Source organism: Triplophysa dalaica, chromosome 9, assembly GCF_015846415.1.
Source record: "Triplophysa dalaica isolate WHDGS20190420 chromosome 9, ASM1584641v1, whole genome shotgun sequence".
Taxonomy (NCBI): Eukaryota; Metazoa; Chordata; class Actinopteri; order Cypriniformes; family Nemacheilidae; genus Triplophysa; species Triplophysa dalaica.
Window position 1 is genome coordinate 15,089,549 of NC_079550.1, and position 17,296 is coordinate 15,106,844.

Sequence of the window (17,296 nt, forward strand, 5' to 3'; positions counted from 1 at the left end):
GTCAAAAACTGGTTACATAGGTTACATGTCAAAAAGAGAAAATGTTCGAAAAATAATGTTTTTTATTTTCTTAAACAATTTTAATGTTTCCTTTATTAATAATGCTACTGCGTAGTGCTGAAATTCAGACAAAATAATACTTACACGTAAACATTTATAGGAATAATATATAACACAACCGGGGAGGAAATAACTTACAATTATATACATTTGCCATATGTTCATATTAGTTCTATTAAAAAAAAATATTGTAATTGACATGTCCACCAGATGGACATACTATATGAATATAATATAAGCCTTAACATTTTTGAATGTTTCCCTAATTAAACATTCTGGTACATAGGATTGTTAACAAGAATAGAAGTATCTTCGATAATACCGTCACATATGCTTGCAAGGAGATAGTAAATATCTGTCAATCAAGAAGTGGCTTTTTATGTGGGAAGACCATTCACATTAAAAATGCTAGGTTGTTGTGACTCCAGCATAGGTTCATTTATATAACCCAATGATAGGTTTTGTCCATATTATACCCAACCATGGGTTGAAAACAACCCAGCATTTTTACTGTAATGAAGACAACCACGCACCCCTGTAGTTGCCATGGCAAATGCAAACACAGAAATCAATACCGACTGTAAAAACAAAACTACTCATTCATCACAGCAAGCCTGAAACGCCTCATTGAAATTTACCAACTGAAACATTGAAAGTGTCAGAAGTATCATAATTGCACAAAAGCAACATTCACAAGCCCACATTGAAGTTACTCATTTAAAAGTGATTTTGAAACATACCAAATCAAAAATTTGTGTCAATTTGACAATTTGTTGTGTGTATTAAACGTTAGAAAATCGAAATAAAGTGGTTTATCACTCCGTTTTCATTTTCACCATTGGAATCACAGTGTGATAAAGTATTTCTGTGTTTTGGACTTACACCTCATTTTACAAGATCTGACTAACTTATTTGCTAACAGCTGAAATTGTTAGATGGTCCCCTTCTTAAAGATCTCTGAGGAGTGGCTCATTTATTGTCTGCATCAGGACTGGATTAATGAAGAGGATTTTATCCTCATAAGAGAGGAATAGGAGTGTTTTCGGGTGTGGAGAGGAGACATGGCATGCTGTCTGCACTGGAAAAAGCAGCCGTGTAAAGCCTATTCAGGTACAGCTCCGAAATGTTGCCTTGCACAATGTTTTCAGTCCCAACCGACCCTAACTCTCCAACAGGGAAGCTGTATAGCTCCACATCAGCTCTTGCTTGAGTGGGACTGAGCCGAGACGGATAGGACAATGTGTCCATGACTGCCAACGAATCTGGAGCGAGGCTTTCATTCCTTAGCTCCTCCCAAAGATTTCCTTCAGAAAACACAGGAAACACTACATCAACTTGTCCTGAATATGGGTGCAAAAATATTTTGAAGAAAGTTGGTAACCGAACAGCACCGGCTCCCAAGTGAATGGGCGCCGGTTAACAACTTTCTTTAAAATATCTTCTTTTGTGTTCTGCTGAAGAAAGAACGTCGTACTGGTTTAAAATGACTAGGGTGAGCAAATGAGAAAACTAAACTCTTTGAGCTTCTTACCATGTAACTGTAGGTCTGTAAGGCTGGGATTTAATGCGTCAACATCATTATTGATTTCCGCCTCCAGCAGAAGGTCCTGCATACCCCCCGCTGTACCATGACCGGCCTGCAGTGTGGTGCTGTAGCTTGGTGGAGTGTGGGCTGGTAATGGAGAATCCAGATTGCCAGTCCTGGGGCTGGGGGGATTCCCAGCGCAGGACAACTGGGAGACAGGCGAGTAGAAGGAGAAAGATGAAGAGTCCGGGGATAAGTATGGGGGAGGTGGGTGGACAGTTTGAGATGGGAGAGGGCTATAAGGAGATTTCTGATGCTCGACACGGGTCTCATGGACAAGTGGCTGTCCATAGGATGGATGCATGCTAACTCTTAAGGGATGGGAATGTGTATGGCTATGTAAACTGAAGTAAGCACCAAGATTCTTTAACTTCTCAGGTCTTTCCCCAAGCAGACGTTCCAACTCCTCTGAACAAATGAGAATAATAAAAATGACATAAAAATGACATTTATAAGAAATATATTTTAAAAAATCTAAAACAATTTTAATCTAATTTTGTTATGATAATAATTGACTGGCTATTCACACTAACAATACATCATATTTATAAAATTATATATATATGATCATATTTATTAAACATAACAATATAGCAATAATAATACATAAATTACAATAATTATATAATTATAATGTATATACATTTAGGCAGATATTTTGCTATCATTGCTTTGACGTTCTACTCACACATAAATTTGAATATTTTAATGTAAAAAATGCACATCTAAAGCGTTTTGATGTTTCAATGTTAATCAAACGTTTTTTCAATCATAATAAATGGGAAATTTATTGCAGACCAACAAGACTGTAATCGTAAGACAACCCAAGCAACATGTTAACATAACACAAACATCAATGTCTTCCCAATTGCCTAGTTTTCTAAACTACCCTCATTTAGCCAAAAATATTAAAAATATTCTCATGAACAGCCCCTTTACACACCTGGTCGGGCCATGCTGCGGCGCACAGTGAGAGGATCTTTACGTCTCCACTTGTGTAGCTCCTCCTGCATTTTTTCCACTTTGGCTGGATTCAGGGCCCACAGGCAGCCCTTACGAGAGGAGTTCCCGTTCTTGTTCTCCACCTTCTCAAAGCATTTGTTCAATGACAGGTTGTGTCGGACAGAGTTCTTCCAACCATCGGGGGCAGTCTAACGAAGTACCAATAAAATACGAGTTTTAGATAGTAATAATAGAGAACAATAGATCTGGATGTTATAAGATATGATTACATGTAGTACAGTATTGTCTTCATAGGACATTTGAATATTTACTGCTTGAAACAGTTTTTACTCTGTTTAACTCATAATGATGTCACATATCAGGCATCAGTGTGGCATGTAACGAACTTGGCTATTTTCCATCACTGTAACAAAAGCTCCATTCATCTTATCATTCTGTTCTTCAACAAAATTGCTTCCTTACATCCCTTCACTCAACTCAATCGAAGGTATGTCGATCTTTACAGTTCAACGTTACCCAATGATGTTCCAACATAGTGTCATAGTGGAAATCAATCTATCAGCCAAGCCCCAGGAGGAGGGTGAATCAAACCATCAGGCATATAGAGATCTTGCCATGACAGGTATATTCCATGATGCCTGAGGATGTGCTGCTTTGGTGCATAACCCTGTTTGCATTTTTCTATTTCTTCAATTAGTCATCCATAAGACATGCTCTCCAGGATATCAATAGTTAATATATAAATGTATATTAAACTGAAATCTGATCATATACATAATAATATATAAAAATAATATATACCTTAAAGTAGGGGAAATGTTCTGTCATGAAGCTGTAGATCTCGCTAACTGGCAGACTGCCTGTTTTGCTGTTCCTTAAAGCCAGGAAGATGAGAATACTACAAAGAAATATTTAATATCCAATAAAAAAGTTGTTGTAGTGTGGTTTTGACGATTAGTTTTGATGGTTTGATTATATTTCTTGACATTAATGATGATATGTTTAATAGGAAAACAATGCATACAGGTACCTATAAGAATAGACAGGTTTAGGGTACAGTGGCGGGGCAGAACTGTCCGGAGATGTTTGTGAAGACAGACTTTGGTTACAGTAATAAGGTACAACGTCTATTCCTCTTGAGGAGTACACACCAGAAAACTGGAGATGGCACATAAAAGTCACGATAAAGATATTAGGACTATTTGCCTTTGATTTACAGCATACAGTGCTTTATTATGCGTATACATTTTTTGAAGGGTTACACTTTATCTACTTCATTGGACATTAGATAACTAACTGTCATTAGTGTTACAGAGACTTATTTTCTTCTGCAGAACACAAAAGAAGATATTTTGAAGAATGTTGTTAACCGAACAACGGCGGTACCCATTCACTACTATTGTATAGACACAAAACCAATGCAAGTCAATGGGTACCGCCCTGGTTCGGATACCGACATTTTAGAAAATATCTTCTTTTGTGTTCTTCAGAGAAAAGAAAAGTCATGGCGGTTTCAAATGACAAAACGGTGATTACATGATGCAGCGAACTATCCCTTTAAATCGGGTTTACCTGCTGTTTTACAGGGCTGAGTGTGCCGTACATCTGATGTGTAACTGATGTGTAGCTGGGAGGTTCCTCAGATCTCGTCTCTGGTTCACTGTAGAGCTGCTGAGTTCCCTGCCACAAGAGCAGACCATGATCTAGTTAGAGCTGACATATCATATGTTAATTCTTCTTTAGAAAGTACAATTAGGCCATCTAGCACATCTGCCTGGCAGATCTCTATGCTTTTATGTCTTTGCCACTGGCAAGTTCGTTTCTTTGTGGCATAAAGGCTAGCTTGGTTTTACATTATTTCTCTTTTTTTCTGTTTATATTTTTTTTAAAGTTTCCCCTTGGTTTTACCATGAAACTGGTGGTGTCCACATCAGAGCTCAATGGAGTCCAAGAGGATTCTTCGTCCACTCCAGCAGCTGCCACCCCGAGACCCCTTAAAGCCTCAGGAACGGCCCCTTCACTGCATTGCCGACTGTATGGATGGAAGTGCCTGTTCTCTGCCATACCGCGTTCCTGGACAGGACCCCCATCTATGCTGTGTCTGCGAAAGCGCTCGGCAATAGCGCTCTTCTGCCAATTGGGAGCGCTTTCTCTTTGAGAGTACGGTGCAAAAACCTCACCAACACTGCCCTCGTGACACTATAGAGTATTAAAAAACAACATATTATAGAAGCAGATTTAATACCTCTGTATAAAACATGGATATTAGCTCACTAATATAAATGAATTAAAAACATATTCCATGTTCCTGTTTTATTCCTACTTAAACACTGTGAAAAGTAAATCATACTTTCCATGAAAATGCAGTGGCATGCACAGATCTTTGATCTACTTGAGTTTATTAAAGCATGTACTGTGACATGCAGCCCTTCCCTGCGGGGCATAATGAATTATTATTTAATCAAATGGATTTTATACATCTATTTCTGCGTCAGGGTCTGTGTCCTTGAATAGTGCCTTGTGCAGGGGTTCATGTACTCATCGAATGGTTATAATTTTGACATGCTGTCATAATGAGAGCAGCTGGCATGCAACAGTTTCTAAGCTGCGGCAACTATAAAATGGTCTAGACTGAAGGTAAAGAAGCAACGCGTCATCAGATTCTTTCATTTAAGATCAGATACAAAAGATTTATTACCTTAAGCATTGTTGAAATTTATTTATCTATCTATCTATCTATCTTTCTCTCTCTCCCTCTCTCTCTCTCTCTCTCTCTCTCTCTCTCTATCTATCTATCCATATTTGTTAAATACCTGTGATTCTGGCATCTGAAAGCCGGGTATCTCTAGGTGGTCAAAGGAGTGTAGATAGCCTGGAGATGGTATTGGTGAGCTTCTGCTGCTTGTGGATGGGAAAGACAGGCCGTGTGGCTCAGAGGACATCGTCCCTGCAGCCTGCCTCTTTAAAAAGAACAAAATTATTTTTTTTCTAATTTATTTTGACCCTAATACAACGACGTAATCAAAACTCAGAAGTTGAAAATGATGCAATGCAATGACTGGTTGATACAATACAAGTGCTGTCAATCACAGGGACGTTATATCCATGAAATCACTTCCTGCTCGAACACACCTGCAAAGACGAATACATCGGGTTCCTATGACTGCCACTAAAGGGTTCAGGACCAACTGTCCATCAACCCACACACAGAGTTTAAAATGCAAATGAGATCCTTATGATACTGTAAAGAAAGCAAATCATTTTCACATGCATGTAAAAACATAGACTTAGACCATCTGAATGCCTCAGGTTTGTTCACCCAATATTGAACCCATTTCTTCTTCCATTCAATGAAAATGAATGGGGCCTGAGGCTGTCAGTCTATTACATTACGCCTAAAATCTCCTTTTGCAGTTTAGGGAAAAAAGTGTATAAATAATGACTAATAATATGAATGAATTCGTATTCCTTTAAAATTAAAAAGTATCCTCATTCATTCACCCATGTCATTCAAAACCTCTACCTGTATTATTTTTATATTTTGAGAAATGTGGTTTTGTGTCCATACAATGGAAGTCAATGAGGGCCAATGTGGTTACCAACATTCTTTAAAATATCTTATTTTGTGTTGTGCGAAGTAAGAAACTCATACAGGTTTGGAGTAATGAACGAATAATCATTTTCAAGTAACCTTTCCCTTTGAATAAATAAATGTAATAAAGTGTAATAAATTTACTTTGAAGTCAATTGCTCTCTTTTGTTATTCAGTCTTGGCCAAACCTACACTTATACTGCATAATTATGCATCAAATTGTAACTAAAATCTTTGTCTATAAACATTTTCAATAAGTGATGTTCCCATCACCCAACTGCAGAAAAAAATTCTGTTATACTTCACTGTCTAATCTGATCTAAACACGTTAAATATAAGGCCACAAGACTATCCAGTACGATCCAGTGTTCATGGAAACTTAAGTAGCTCTCAGCAACTGTCAACAGAATATCTCAGAGCCAAAAACTCATTAAAATCACCAACAAACCATGAAGGAGAAGCATGAAAGTGTTAGTGAAAATGAAATGGAGAAGAGGGAGTTTTGTGCCATCTGAAACATAGAGTGTAATTCAGTATCGGAAGGGAAGTTGATCTGTGACTTAACTGATCCCTCAACCTGTTATGGTCGACATACAAACCATTTCCACTCTTGGGAGAAGAGAAAACTGCTGAGCACAGAAAAGTTAATTTATGGGATTTATGTTTAGAAGTTAATTGGCCGTAATAACCAAGATTGATGTTACATATTAAAGTCTATGACCTGTAGGACACATCACATTTAAATCTTAATATATATTTTTATGTTTAAAATGTTAATTGTCCTTCCTTATGTACCAATTTATTTTGCTTGCATTGAAGATTTATCTGTGAGCAATATGTCAGTAATGAGCAGAATGTCCGTAATGTTTTAGAACATTTTCATCTACAATTCTCATCTAGAAATTGAGGGTGACAGTGTCTGTATATTTTCACTTCAATATATAATATGACATAAATACAAGATTTTTTTTTTAATGAAGTGCCATCTTAAAACAAAAAGCAAATGTAAATGACATTTTACAATAAATTTTATCTGATGCTGAGGATATTGTATTAGATGTCTAAAGTAAAGCCTTGTCTTGACTAAAAAGTGAGCTGGTGTTAAATAAATGATTTATTTTGTCATTGCATTATATTTAGTGACTTAATGCCATTAGACATTTATTTATTTGTAAGTATTCTATGACTGTGTAAATGGCATTTTAGGTAGCCCAGATTTAATTGGTTTCTGTGTTGTCAATTTAATGCACAAATTGTTTTGCTGAATCAAGTAGAACAGACTATGCTGCACTATCCTTTAATACAGATTCAAGAAGTTTTTTTAATATCATATGCAGTCATTTAAAACGAGCTAAACAAAACAAGTATTCAATATATTTAAAAGTAGACCTTACTTTCTTTCTCATCAAAATTTAGCATACCTCTCTCAAGACGCATCTTAAAGCTGATTAACATTCATGACTTTGATCTTGTTTCTTACATGTCTATACATCCACACCCACCCACTGGAACCGTTCTCATCGCACTTGAGTGGCATTTCAAATGAACTGTGCATCTTCCCTATGCATCATCTATCTAGCAATTGGTAGGATTTTTTACCATTTAGAATTGTCATGACTGGGAACAAACTGGCGCTTTAAAAAAAATATATATTTCCTCAAGTGTGATCAGGTTACAAAGTCCTCTTAAAAAAACTGGGACAGAGCCTAAACATTTGCATATTTCAGACACTTCTGAGAACCATGTGTTTTTTTGGAAGGTAGGAAAGCTGTTTGCACATCATTCACTGTTCTTTTGCATGGGGCCACTGTGCACTTGTATTCATAATGGTTTAGTTGTTCATCTGTGTAGATAAAACCAACACTGGTTTAATTGTGTTTCATTTATAAGTCACTATGGATAAAACTGTCTGATAAATGAATAATTGTAAATGTAAAACTAGAATGTAAATGTCAATGTAATGCAATTGAAAGATATGTTATTTATCATAAGTGGAAGGGTAGCCTTTATATAAATAAATAGCATACTGTAACAGCTGTGATTGCCAAACCCAATAACTTTTACACCATGTCAACACCGGACGCGGGATGACGTGATGCAACACAATGGACAATATATGCATTAGAACCCATTATAAATTAAAATTTGTCCACGTTGTATGCGGCGCGAGACGTCAAACCCATTAAAAAGCAAGCCGTTGTTGTGTCGCCTCGGTCGCGTCTAGTGTAGAAACGGTGTACGCCTTGCAGTAGGATATTAACACCTCTGAAAATCGACCTGCCATGTTTGGCTGCATTATCTTTTTAATACAATTATTTGAAGCATTTTCTTTACAATTGATAAAAAAATTAAATTGCTTGATTCAATTTTTCATAAAACAAAGCTGTCATATCTGGTTGTTTTATGCCACATAAAAACCAAATCCATTATTTTGCTGTCATCTCTAAATACAATATATTTTAACTGTACACAGCAACTCTTAACCTCAATTATATTAGTGCTAGTGAACAGACAATATATAAAAAACCTATATCTATAATAAAACATTTATAACAGAACTCTTTCAATAATAAATCATATTTATCATTCCATGACTCATAAACATACATTCAATCTCAGCTCCAAGATCGTGAATTTTTTTAAAGCCTTGGCACCTTTGGCTGTGAGCCAACATGTGGGAGGCAAGACTTGCTAGAACAGGTTTCTGATACACACACACGTGCACAAACACACACTTCTTGCTGAGGTCACTGGCAGCTAAGTGTCTCTCCAAAGTAATGAGAACATTTATCAAATGTTAAATCAAACACAACCCTAACCAGAGGGAATGGGCATCCGGCCTAACTTCGGCACCCAGAGGAAGACGACCCTGCACCTGCCTTGCCCTGCCTTACTCTTCTCTTTTTTTCTTACATTTCAGAGGAGATTTCATCCAGGTGGAGACAAGCCTTACATGAAGCCTGAGGGATATTTCTCCACGACTTATTTATTGATGCCAATTGTAATACAGTAGTACAATAGTTTCTATGAGTGAGAAAGCCGTTTTACAAGTGAGCTCATAGATGTTTATGTGTGTAAGCTTCAATGAATGATGTTCAATGTATGTGTCTTCAAGAATTTAATTTTGCTGTTAGTTTGAAACTCCAGCTAGACGCATATAATATAGCATGGATGTTAAGAGAAATATTTTACACTTGAATGTGTAGTGGACACAATTGCATAGAGTTACATGAAGACTTACCAATGAGTGTGGTGCTTCCAGGCCTGAACAAATGTAAATGTAAGGCAGACGGTTAAAGTCCACAGGTATCTGCAAACTGGCTGCAGATCTCCTCAAAAAGCACTCTCTTCATGAATTGCCACTCTGCTTTATAGTGACTGACTACTGACAACTAAAACAAATGAGACAGGTATTTATAGAGTGAGAGAGAGAGAGAGAGAGAGAGAGAGAGAGAGAGGGAGGGGAAAATGAATGTCAACATAGGTGAATTCTTCCCCTAACACTCTAGTGAACTTGGGAGGTACCAACATGGCTCTCATGAGCTGCTGTTTAAAATCATATTCTAATGAGAAGGGGGATGAACTGGGCGGAGGGAAACGCAAACAGTGATAGTGGAAGAGAATTGAGAAAAGTGCTGATGTTACACTGCTCGGTGGGGCAGCTCAGGGCTTTATCGTGTCAGGTAATCAAAAGAACAAGTGAATGATGAAAGATGTATGTCAGGTCTTTTCACAATCTTCAATCAAAAGGTTCATCACAGTTGTGACGTAAATCACGTGATCCACACGCCCGAAGCATGTGGATTTGTTGTGTCTTCTGTACATTTATGTACTGTATAAATAAAGTCAAGGAGGCAACCACACAACATTTATTTGAAGTTGTACAGTAAAAGGGATATTCAAGAAATGTGGATGTTTTTGATCATTATCTTTTATTTGCATTATCTACAATCAGGTTTGGAACATCAAGGTCTGAGTAAGTAATTACAGCGTATAAACTCCATTGACCATAGAAGTTATGTGCCTCAATAATAACTCAACATTACGCAGAAATGCTTCGACATGCCGTTTTTAATCCATTGCATGTTTCAGCAATACTGTTTCAAAACATTAGATTGCCATATTGTATTTCAAGGTATCCTTCTTTGATTATTCTTGTTTCAATGTTCTTCGCAAAGACACCCCTGGAATAACACGCCTTAAGCTTCGCGATGGCGTAACTGATCATATGGAATAGTTTGGCACCAGAACCTGGCACCTCAAAGCACAATTGACAGAGACTTGGCTGCCTGTCCTCTCCTGATCCCTGGTTTGGCATTTTAACTCAGATTAGCCTTTCCTTCAAAGATTCCTTCAACTGCGGTCTGACTAAACGGGGAAGATTACACGTCTTTGTGCAATATGTGTCAAGATTTAAAAAAACATAAAAAAAATGTATCTGTTGTCACCCATTTGTAGGAATGTCTTATTGGAAAGTGTTCTGACTGTTTCTCGAGAGTGACAACTATAGATGATTTATGTCTCCAAAAATACAATAAAGAAAACATTTACACCACCTGCACTGTTGAGGGTATGTGTTCACTTTGGGCTATACTTAATGGCCATAAAATTTGCATGTATCATGATGACACTTCAACAGCTGCAGTTTCGCCCTTCAGATATGAAGTAAGGGCATTTTCCTAAAAAGCTAAATTTTTAACATTGCATCGCTCTACAAAATACATTCCCAGGTGTGGTTCTACCATCTTTAGAAGAAATCATCATGACGTGTTACCTGTGCACTGTATCTGGATTAGTACCGAAGAGACAGGGTCACGAGGGTTGACACTGATCATAGTTCACCTCCACCCATGTTCTTCATCTACTGATCCTCCAGCTCATCTCCTTGAATGAAAGGATTTGATTTTTGTTTCCATCCACTTGCTCCAAACCAATCAAGGCTTCTGTGCTGTAATCCTGTGGGATGGCATTGGAAAGGACCTTCTGAAGACCTGAATGTACAAAAAGCAAAGTACAGAAAATCAATCAAAATCAATATCTGTCATTTCCTGTTGCTTGTTTATATCATGTGTCTTGCTTTTGCATGCATTTGCAAGCATTTTTGTATAACAAAAACATCTTTTGCTTTTTGTATACCTTTTTTCTTACTGTCAAAGTAATTTATCACTAAAGTAATTTGTGCTCAATAATGTGAGCTGTCAGTGTGACTCATCTGCTCCTTTAATGAAAAATTATCTCATAATTTTCAAAGTTAGTGATTAGATTTTTTCCGCGTGTGAAACTGTAAAATCAACATTATACCGAGTAGTTAGTAGCTGATGTCATAAGAATGGCTTTTTCTGTACCAACAAACCATAATTCATATGTAAGATGATCTTGGCACAGTTCACCCAAAATTCTGTCATCATTTCTGTCATCATTTCACCCTCAAGTCGTTCCAAATCTGTAAACATGTCTTTGTTATGATAAACACAGAGAAAGATATGTTTAAGAATGCTTGTAACCAAACAGTTCTTGGCCACCATTGATTATACCAAAGTATAAAAAATAACAATGGCAGTCAAAAGCTTTTCTGCATTCTTCAAAATATCTTCTTTTGTGTTCAACAGAACAAAAAAATGAATAAAGCTGTTGTTATTGTTGTCAATGGTGGACAAGAACTTGGTTACAGGCATTCTTCCAAATACCTTTCTCTGTGTTTATCGGAAAAAGAAATGTATACAGATTTCGAACAACTTGGGGGTGAGTTAATGAAGACTTGAAGAATTTTGTCTTTTTGGGTGACCTGTTCCTTTAGGTCATGATATTAATCCATGTTGATCGGGAGGTATGTGAATGACACATTATTGAACATCACAAGCCGTTTCCCTTCACCCTGAAGCCAGGACAATAAACAGAGCTTTATCATTACACATAATGGCACATTGTAGTGTTGTCTTTGAGTAATTACAGCATGTTACAACACAATATCATATAAACATTTCTTTACGAACCGAGATGTGAGGATACATTTGATTCCTAATGTGGATATCAGTCATCAATCGGCCCCCGGGGTGTACAGTATGTGCTGGTTAGGGCAGAGCTGGCAGTATAATGCGTGTTCAGGCTCATCCCTCTAGAAAGCCACAGGTTCATCTGCTCTGTCAGAAGTTATTTATTCATTTCCCACCGCATGTGTATTGTACGTTCACCAGAAAGTAAGGTGTCTAACAGGACTGACCACTGTTGCGCAGAACCCTCAGGGTAACATTGAAGGATGATTCTTGTCAAATGCCACAGATAGAAGTGACAGACAAACAGGCACTCTGCACTGGAGGCTGTGATACAATTTGATGATTCCACATTGTAGTTAAAACATGGGGCCTAAAGGTTGACGTTGCTGAAAAGACTTCAATTTCAATTACTTCTTTTTGCACCGTTTCGGGCTTTGACATCTTTAAAATGCAAATATTGCTGATGACATGGGGGGCCTGAGGCTAGCTGTCATTTATTTCTCAGGGAAGGTTTGTGTCTGTTTATGTCTGTCTATGCACAGGTTTAAAGATTAGAGAGGCGTGTCGTCACAATAGGAATGTGCTATTAAATAAACTCAGTTTAAAAAAAATCAATAATCATGTTTTTTACTGTGCATTTCAAGTTATATCAATCAAAATTGGGTTGTTTTGATTAAGTTATAATAACTCAAAAAGAATTACAGCTAACTAAAAAAATAAACACATTAAAAACATGATAATATAATAAAAACATAATTTAGGAAAATGACTTCATACCTGTTATTTGTTTTTTCATAAAACTCTTAAATTGAAGCCAATTAAATACATTTAAGTCTAAATATAAAAGTAAATACAGTTATGAACTTGCAAACAAAAATAAAATTGAAGATTAATAAATATATTTGTAACATATAAAAAGTATCTTCTGTGAAAACATCATAATCACACATAATTTCACACCTAGATAATGTGAGAGTATTTGTTAAAACAGTGCTTTTTCAGGGTAACAGATGAAAGACAGCAAGAAAAATGAGAATGCCTCAGGCATACTTACATTGCCCTTTTCCCACTGTTACAAACTGACAGCATGGGTGGAGCAAAGAGGTGGTGGTGGGGTAGAAGTGAGAGTATTGGTTAAACCTCTTCAAAAAGACAGAATTGGTTGGGAATACACTTTGTGCTGTTTAAATTATGCAAACAATTCCTTTCTATTATCGTAAAAAAATCATAGGACTTGGTGAGTTTTGTGTATTTATGCAGCATATTTACAGTAATGGTGGATCAGGACTTAATGTGATCAAGTCATTTGTTCATTTTAAACTTCAGTGCATTTAAATGTGATATGTTTCATCAGAGTTAAACAGTACAGGTGCAACAGGTGTGGTGAGGTCGACATGGCACATGGTTGTAATTTTTTGTTTCCCCTGAAACATTATGCGGTCGTTTTGTGTATCACTGTCATTATTCAGCAAGATCAATAACGCTGCATGATACAATGTACCACAATGGGTTTTTTCCACAAAAAAATCGTTTCCTAATTATTATAGTTCACATTAAACTGCTTTGAAATTGGATTGCATGAAAAACTATTTATCTTCCTAAATTTTGTGAGCAAGTGAAATTAATGTAAAGCCTTAAATCCCATTAAGATTTTAAACCAAGTACATTCTCTTCAAAATTATTTCCTTTTCAAATCCTATTATTACTTAGTTCATGATGTGGAGTGAATATAAAATGGGCCAAAATCACCACAAATCTCCTGAAATATAGAATTCAGGCTGATTGATTTAAGATTTAGGATCGCAAATACTGTATTTTGCATTTCTGCATACAAACCTACAAACATGTGAAATCCCATTAAAGTGTAACCTAGTTCTGGGGGGAATATGTTAAAGTTGATGTTCACTGCTGGAGTGGAGAAACTCTTTATTACATTTGATATATTACGATTATATGAAGTGGCAAAGCTAAATATTTGCCCTAGTTGTTCTCATTGAATTGAGCACAATGGGTGTTCAGAATATATACATCGCTATGTGCAGGACATGTTTGCCACATTAAAAAGAACAAAATATAATGTAGAATACTTAATATAATATACAGTAGTCGCCAAAAGAATGTTTACATTTGGAAAATTGGCATCTTTGCCCTTTAAGAAATTGTCAAATAAAGTTCAGAGTTTTCTCAGTTTTGCCATACACCTCATATTCTTATGGTTTAAACAATCCTGATGTTAAAAGCAAAGTTTATGCATTTTTGCAGATTTCATACAGATTTTTGGTCATTCCTCAGATCACATGTCAACTTCGTGAGCGTTTCAACAGGGGGCGCTAATGAAACGCGACCATCTTTTCCCCCCTGCCGGCTTCCGTAAATAGCTTTCGGTCAGCTGTTTGTGAAGAGTACTATTCTGTTATGTATCTCTATGATTTGAGTGTTAGGATACGTTGAACGACTCACATTATGGATAGTTCCGACACCAGCGCTATTCTTTCGAGGACCCTTCAGAAACGGATGAATCCAGTAAACTCTGTTGTTGTTTTGAGGTGTCAGCGGGCGCCAGACCTCCGCCGTGCTCGTGCCCGTTTTCTGTGACCGTGGAGCCCGTGATGTTTCTGTCTATGTTCTCCATCGGTCTCCAGATGCCTCTGTACACGCAATACCTGTGGGATCGGATCAGTGAAGATGTAGGTTATAATGGCACAAAGGCAGGAGGCTGTAATGCATCGACTGTTCATGACCCTTTAGAGAAGGTAACTTACCGTTAACTTTCACTTGTTTATGTTTCAGAATCCAATGCACTAAATCCATTTCAAAATTCTCTCAAATCGTGCGTTTTGGAGATTATTCTAGTGGGGTTTAAGGTGATCCCATCGGCCATATAAATCCCACACATAACCAACAGTAGTGGTAAAATCTTTCTGTGGCAGGGGTCCCCAGACCCCTCACTCCTGCCCCGGGACCTGTCACTGTTATTCACCTGCCACTGGTAGATAACTCCCTGTCCAAAAACTCATTAAAACCAATAAATCCAACAGAATTTTGGGGGATGCTTTGTTTTTTTATCAGGGATGCTATTTACATGTTTTACAACTTTATTTCTATCTAGAAAGTCCAGACACTGACTGCCCACTGGAACCTGTACATCAGTTTGGGTGGATTTCTTATTGGCCTGCTTGTGGTTACCTGTCTGGGCCCATGGAGTGACCGCGCAGGTCGGCGTATGATTCTTATCATTCCGTCCTTAGGTTTGGCTGTTCAGGCAGGCGTTTATCTGATTGTGATGTATTTGAAGCTCCCTGTGTTCTGGTTCCTCATTGGACGGATTATTAGTGGCCTCTCTGGTGACTTCAATGCCATTTTGGCGGGTTGCTTTTCTTATGTGGCCGACACGAGTGGCAGGAGCTCACGCACCTTCCGCGTGGCTATACTAGAAGCTTGTCTGGGATTGGCTGGCATGGTTGCGAGTATCATCGGAGGACAGTGGCGTCGGGCGCAGGGGTATGAATAAATATATAACTTAACTTACATTTGTGCATTTGGGAGATACTTTTATCCAAAATAACATTCACTTACATCATTTTATCAGTTATATTGTTTTTTCTGCTTTACTATTTCTCTCCAGGTATATCAACCCTTTCTGGCTGGTATTGGCCACAAATCTAGCAGCGGCCCTCTACGCTACCTCTTTGTGCCTGAATCTGTTACTCGCGATCCAGAGGCAAGACTCTTCTCCACCAGGCACCATCGGGCCGTTTACCGCCTCTACACATCCGATGAACCGCAGGGACGCAGGACTAATCTGTGGCTCTACATATTCTCATTCTTTTTGGTGGTGTCTGTACATTTCGGGTGTAGAGACCTTTATGTGCTCTACGAGTTGAGTGCTCCGCTTTGCTGGGGTCCTGAGCTGATAGGATATGGCTCCGCGGTCCTGCAACTGACGTACCTCACCAGCCTGATAGGTCTCCGGTCCATGCAGTGCTGTCTGGAGGACTCTTGGGTAGCTTTGGTGGCTCTGACCTCGAACATCATTGGCTTGATAGTGATTTCAGTCTCTGACACCACTGCTCTAATGTTCACAGGTGAAGTATCTTCTTATTTCCTAATGACATGTATTAATACTGTCACAATGACTGTTAATACAGTCACAAGTTATTTAGCTGACACAAATATCCAGAGTGTGAATTCATGTTCTACCTTTAGAGTAGATCTACATTACAGGATAAAGGTCAGGACACCTGATATAGTTAAAAAAAAAATGCTGATGAAGCACCACTGTCCTCGAGCAGCTGCACGTGGTAAATACGGAATATGCAGTGCAGAACATTCAGAAACTGCTTCCTTTTTTGTGTTTGTCAGGATATGGACTTTGTTTTCTTTTTATGGCCTGTACTCCAGTGCTGAGATCTAAACTGTCCAAGATGGTGGACCCTTCAGAACAAGGTACTACTGATTTTTAATGGCCAAAACATTAATGTCTGTACACTTTTTAAGGTTTGTATTTGAATTTGTATTTCTTTGCTTTGCTCAGGGACTCTGTTTGCATCAGTGGCTTGTGTTGAAGGTCTGTGCTCACTTGTATCTAGTGGGGTTTTTAACTCCATGTATCCGGCTACCTTACACATTATGAAAGGTTTCCCCTTCGTCTTTGGGGCTTTGATTCTCTTCATTCCAGCTGGAGTTATTGGGTAAGAACCTCTGCATGATCAAATGGAGAAATTAAGTTGATATCAGATTTGTACATAAAGCTAAACAATAAACAATAAAGCTAAAGTCTTTTAAGGGCGGATTATTAAACTATTTTTATTGTGATGTGTAAAGGTGCTTGGGTTACCAGGAGAAGAGGAGAAACAGCGAAAGCTCTGGGATATCCTGATGAAGATTTTACTGTAGGCAGCACAAGACTGTGACCACAGCTGGGATTCTAACAGAATAAAGCTGACGGCCATTAAGGAACACATAAAGCAAACTTCCACATGATATCAATTGAAATTCAACTGTATTTGTGTCTAAATTCATATATTTTTCACATTTTATCCTGTAAAAAACATACATTTATATCTTTTGTATCATAGATTTTTAAATCAAATGCGATGTTGA

At 37.6% G+C, this 17,296-nt stretch overlaps 2 protein-coding genes across 2 annotated transcripts; one reads left to right on the top strand and one right to left on the bottom strand.

Annotated features, from left to right (window-relative positions):
* Positions 1-84: 84 nt before the first annotated feature.
* foxn1 (forkhead box N1) lies at positions 85-11,185 on the bottom strand. Its single transcript, XM_056756848.1, has 10 exons — positions 10,975-11,185; positions 9,442-9,592; positions 5,422-5,568; positions 4,517-4,807; positions 4,181-4,288; positions 3,639-3,766; positions 3,410-3,506; positions 2,589-2,796; positions 1,592-2,053; positions 85-1,364 (listed from the first exon to the last, which is right to left on the bottom strand). Exons 3-10 carry the CDS (start codon positions 5,548-5,550, stop codon positions 1,078-1,080), a joined length of 1,710 nt encoding a protein of 569 aa, XP_056612826.1. The 5' UTR covers positions 5,551-5,568; positions 9,442-9,592; positions 10,975-11,185; the 3' UTR covers positions 85-1,077.
* A 3,391-nt stretch (positions 11,186-14,576) lies between these two features.
* slc46a1 (solute carrier family 46 member 1) lies at positions 14,577-17,113 on the top strand. The gene is given in 8 exon segments (XM_056756851.1): positions 14,577-14,689; positions 14,692-14,946; positions 15,303-15,694; positions 15,819-15,871; positions 15,874-16,278; positions 16,556-16,639; positions 16,728-16,884; positions 17,018-17,113. Coding segments are annotated over 8 exon segments (1,434 nt in total). The 5' UTR covers positions 14,577-14,656; the 3' UTR covers positions 17,073-17,113.
* The last annotated feature ends 183 nt before the right edge of the window (positions 17,114-17,296 follow it).

Bases quoted from the DNA above. Each gene is read 5' to 3' on its own strand.
- foxn1 (XM_056756848.1), bottom strand. From the start codon at position 5,550: ATGTCCTCTGAGCCACACGGCCTGTCTTTCCCATCCACAAGCAGCAGA. The intron at 4,289-4,516 runs GTAAAACCAAGG...CTCTTGTGGCAG, and splicing joins TGGACACCACCAGTTTCATG to GGAACTCAGCAGCTCTACAG. The intron at 3,507-3,638 runs GTACCTGTATGC...ATTTCTTTGTAG, and splicing joins AAACCTGTCTATTCTTATAG to TATTCTCATCTTCCTGGCTT.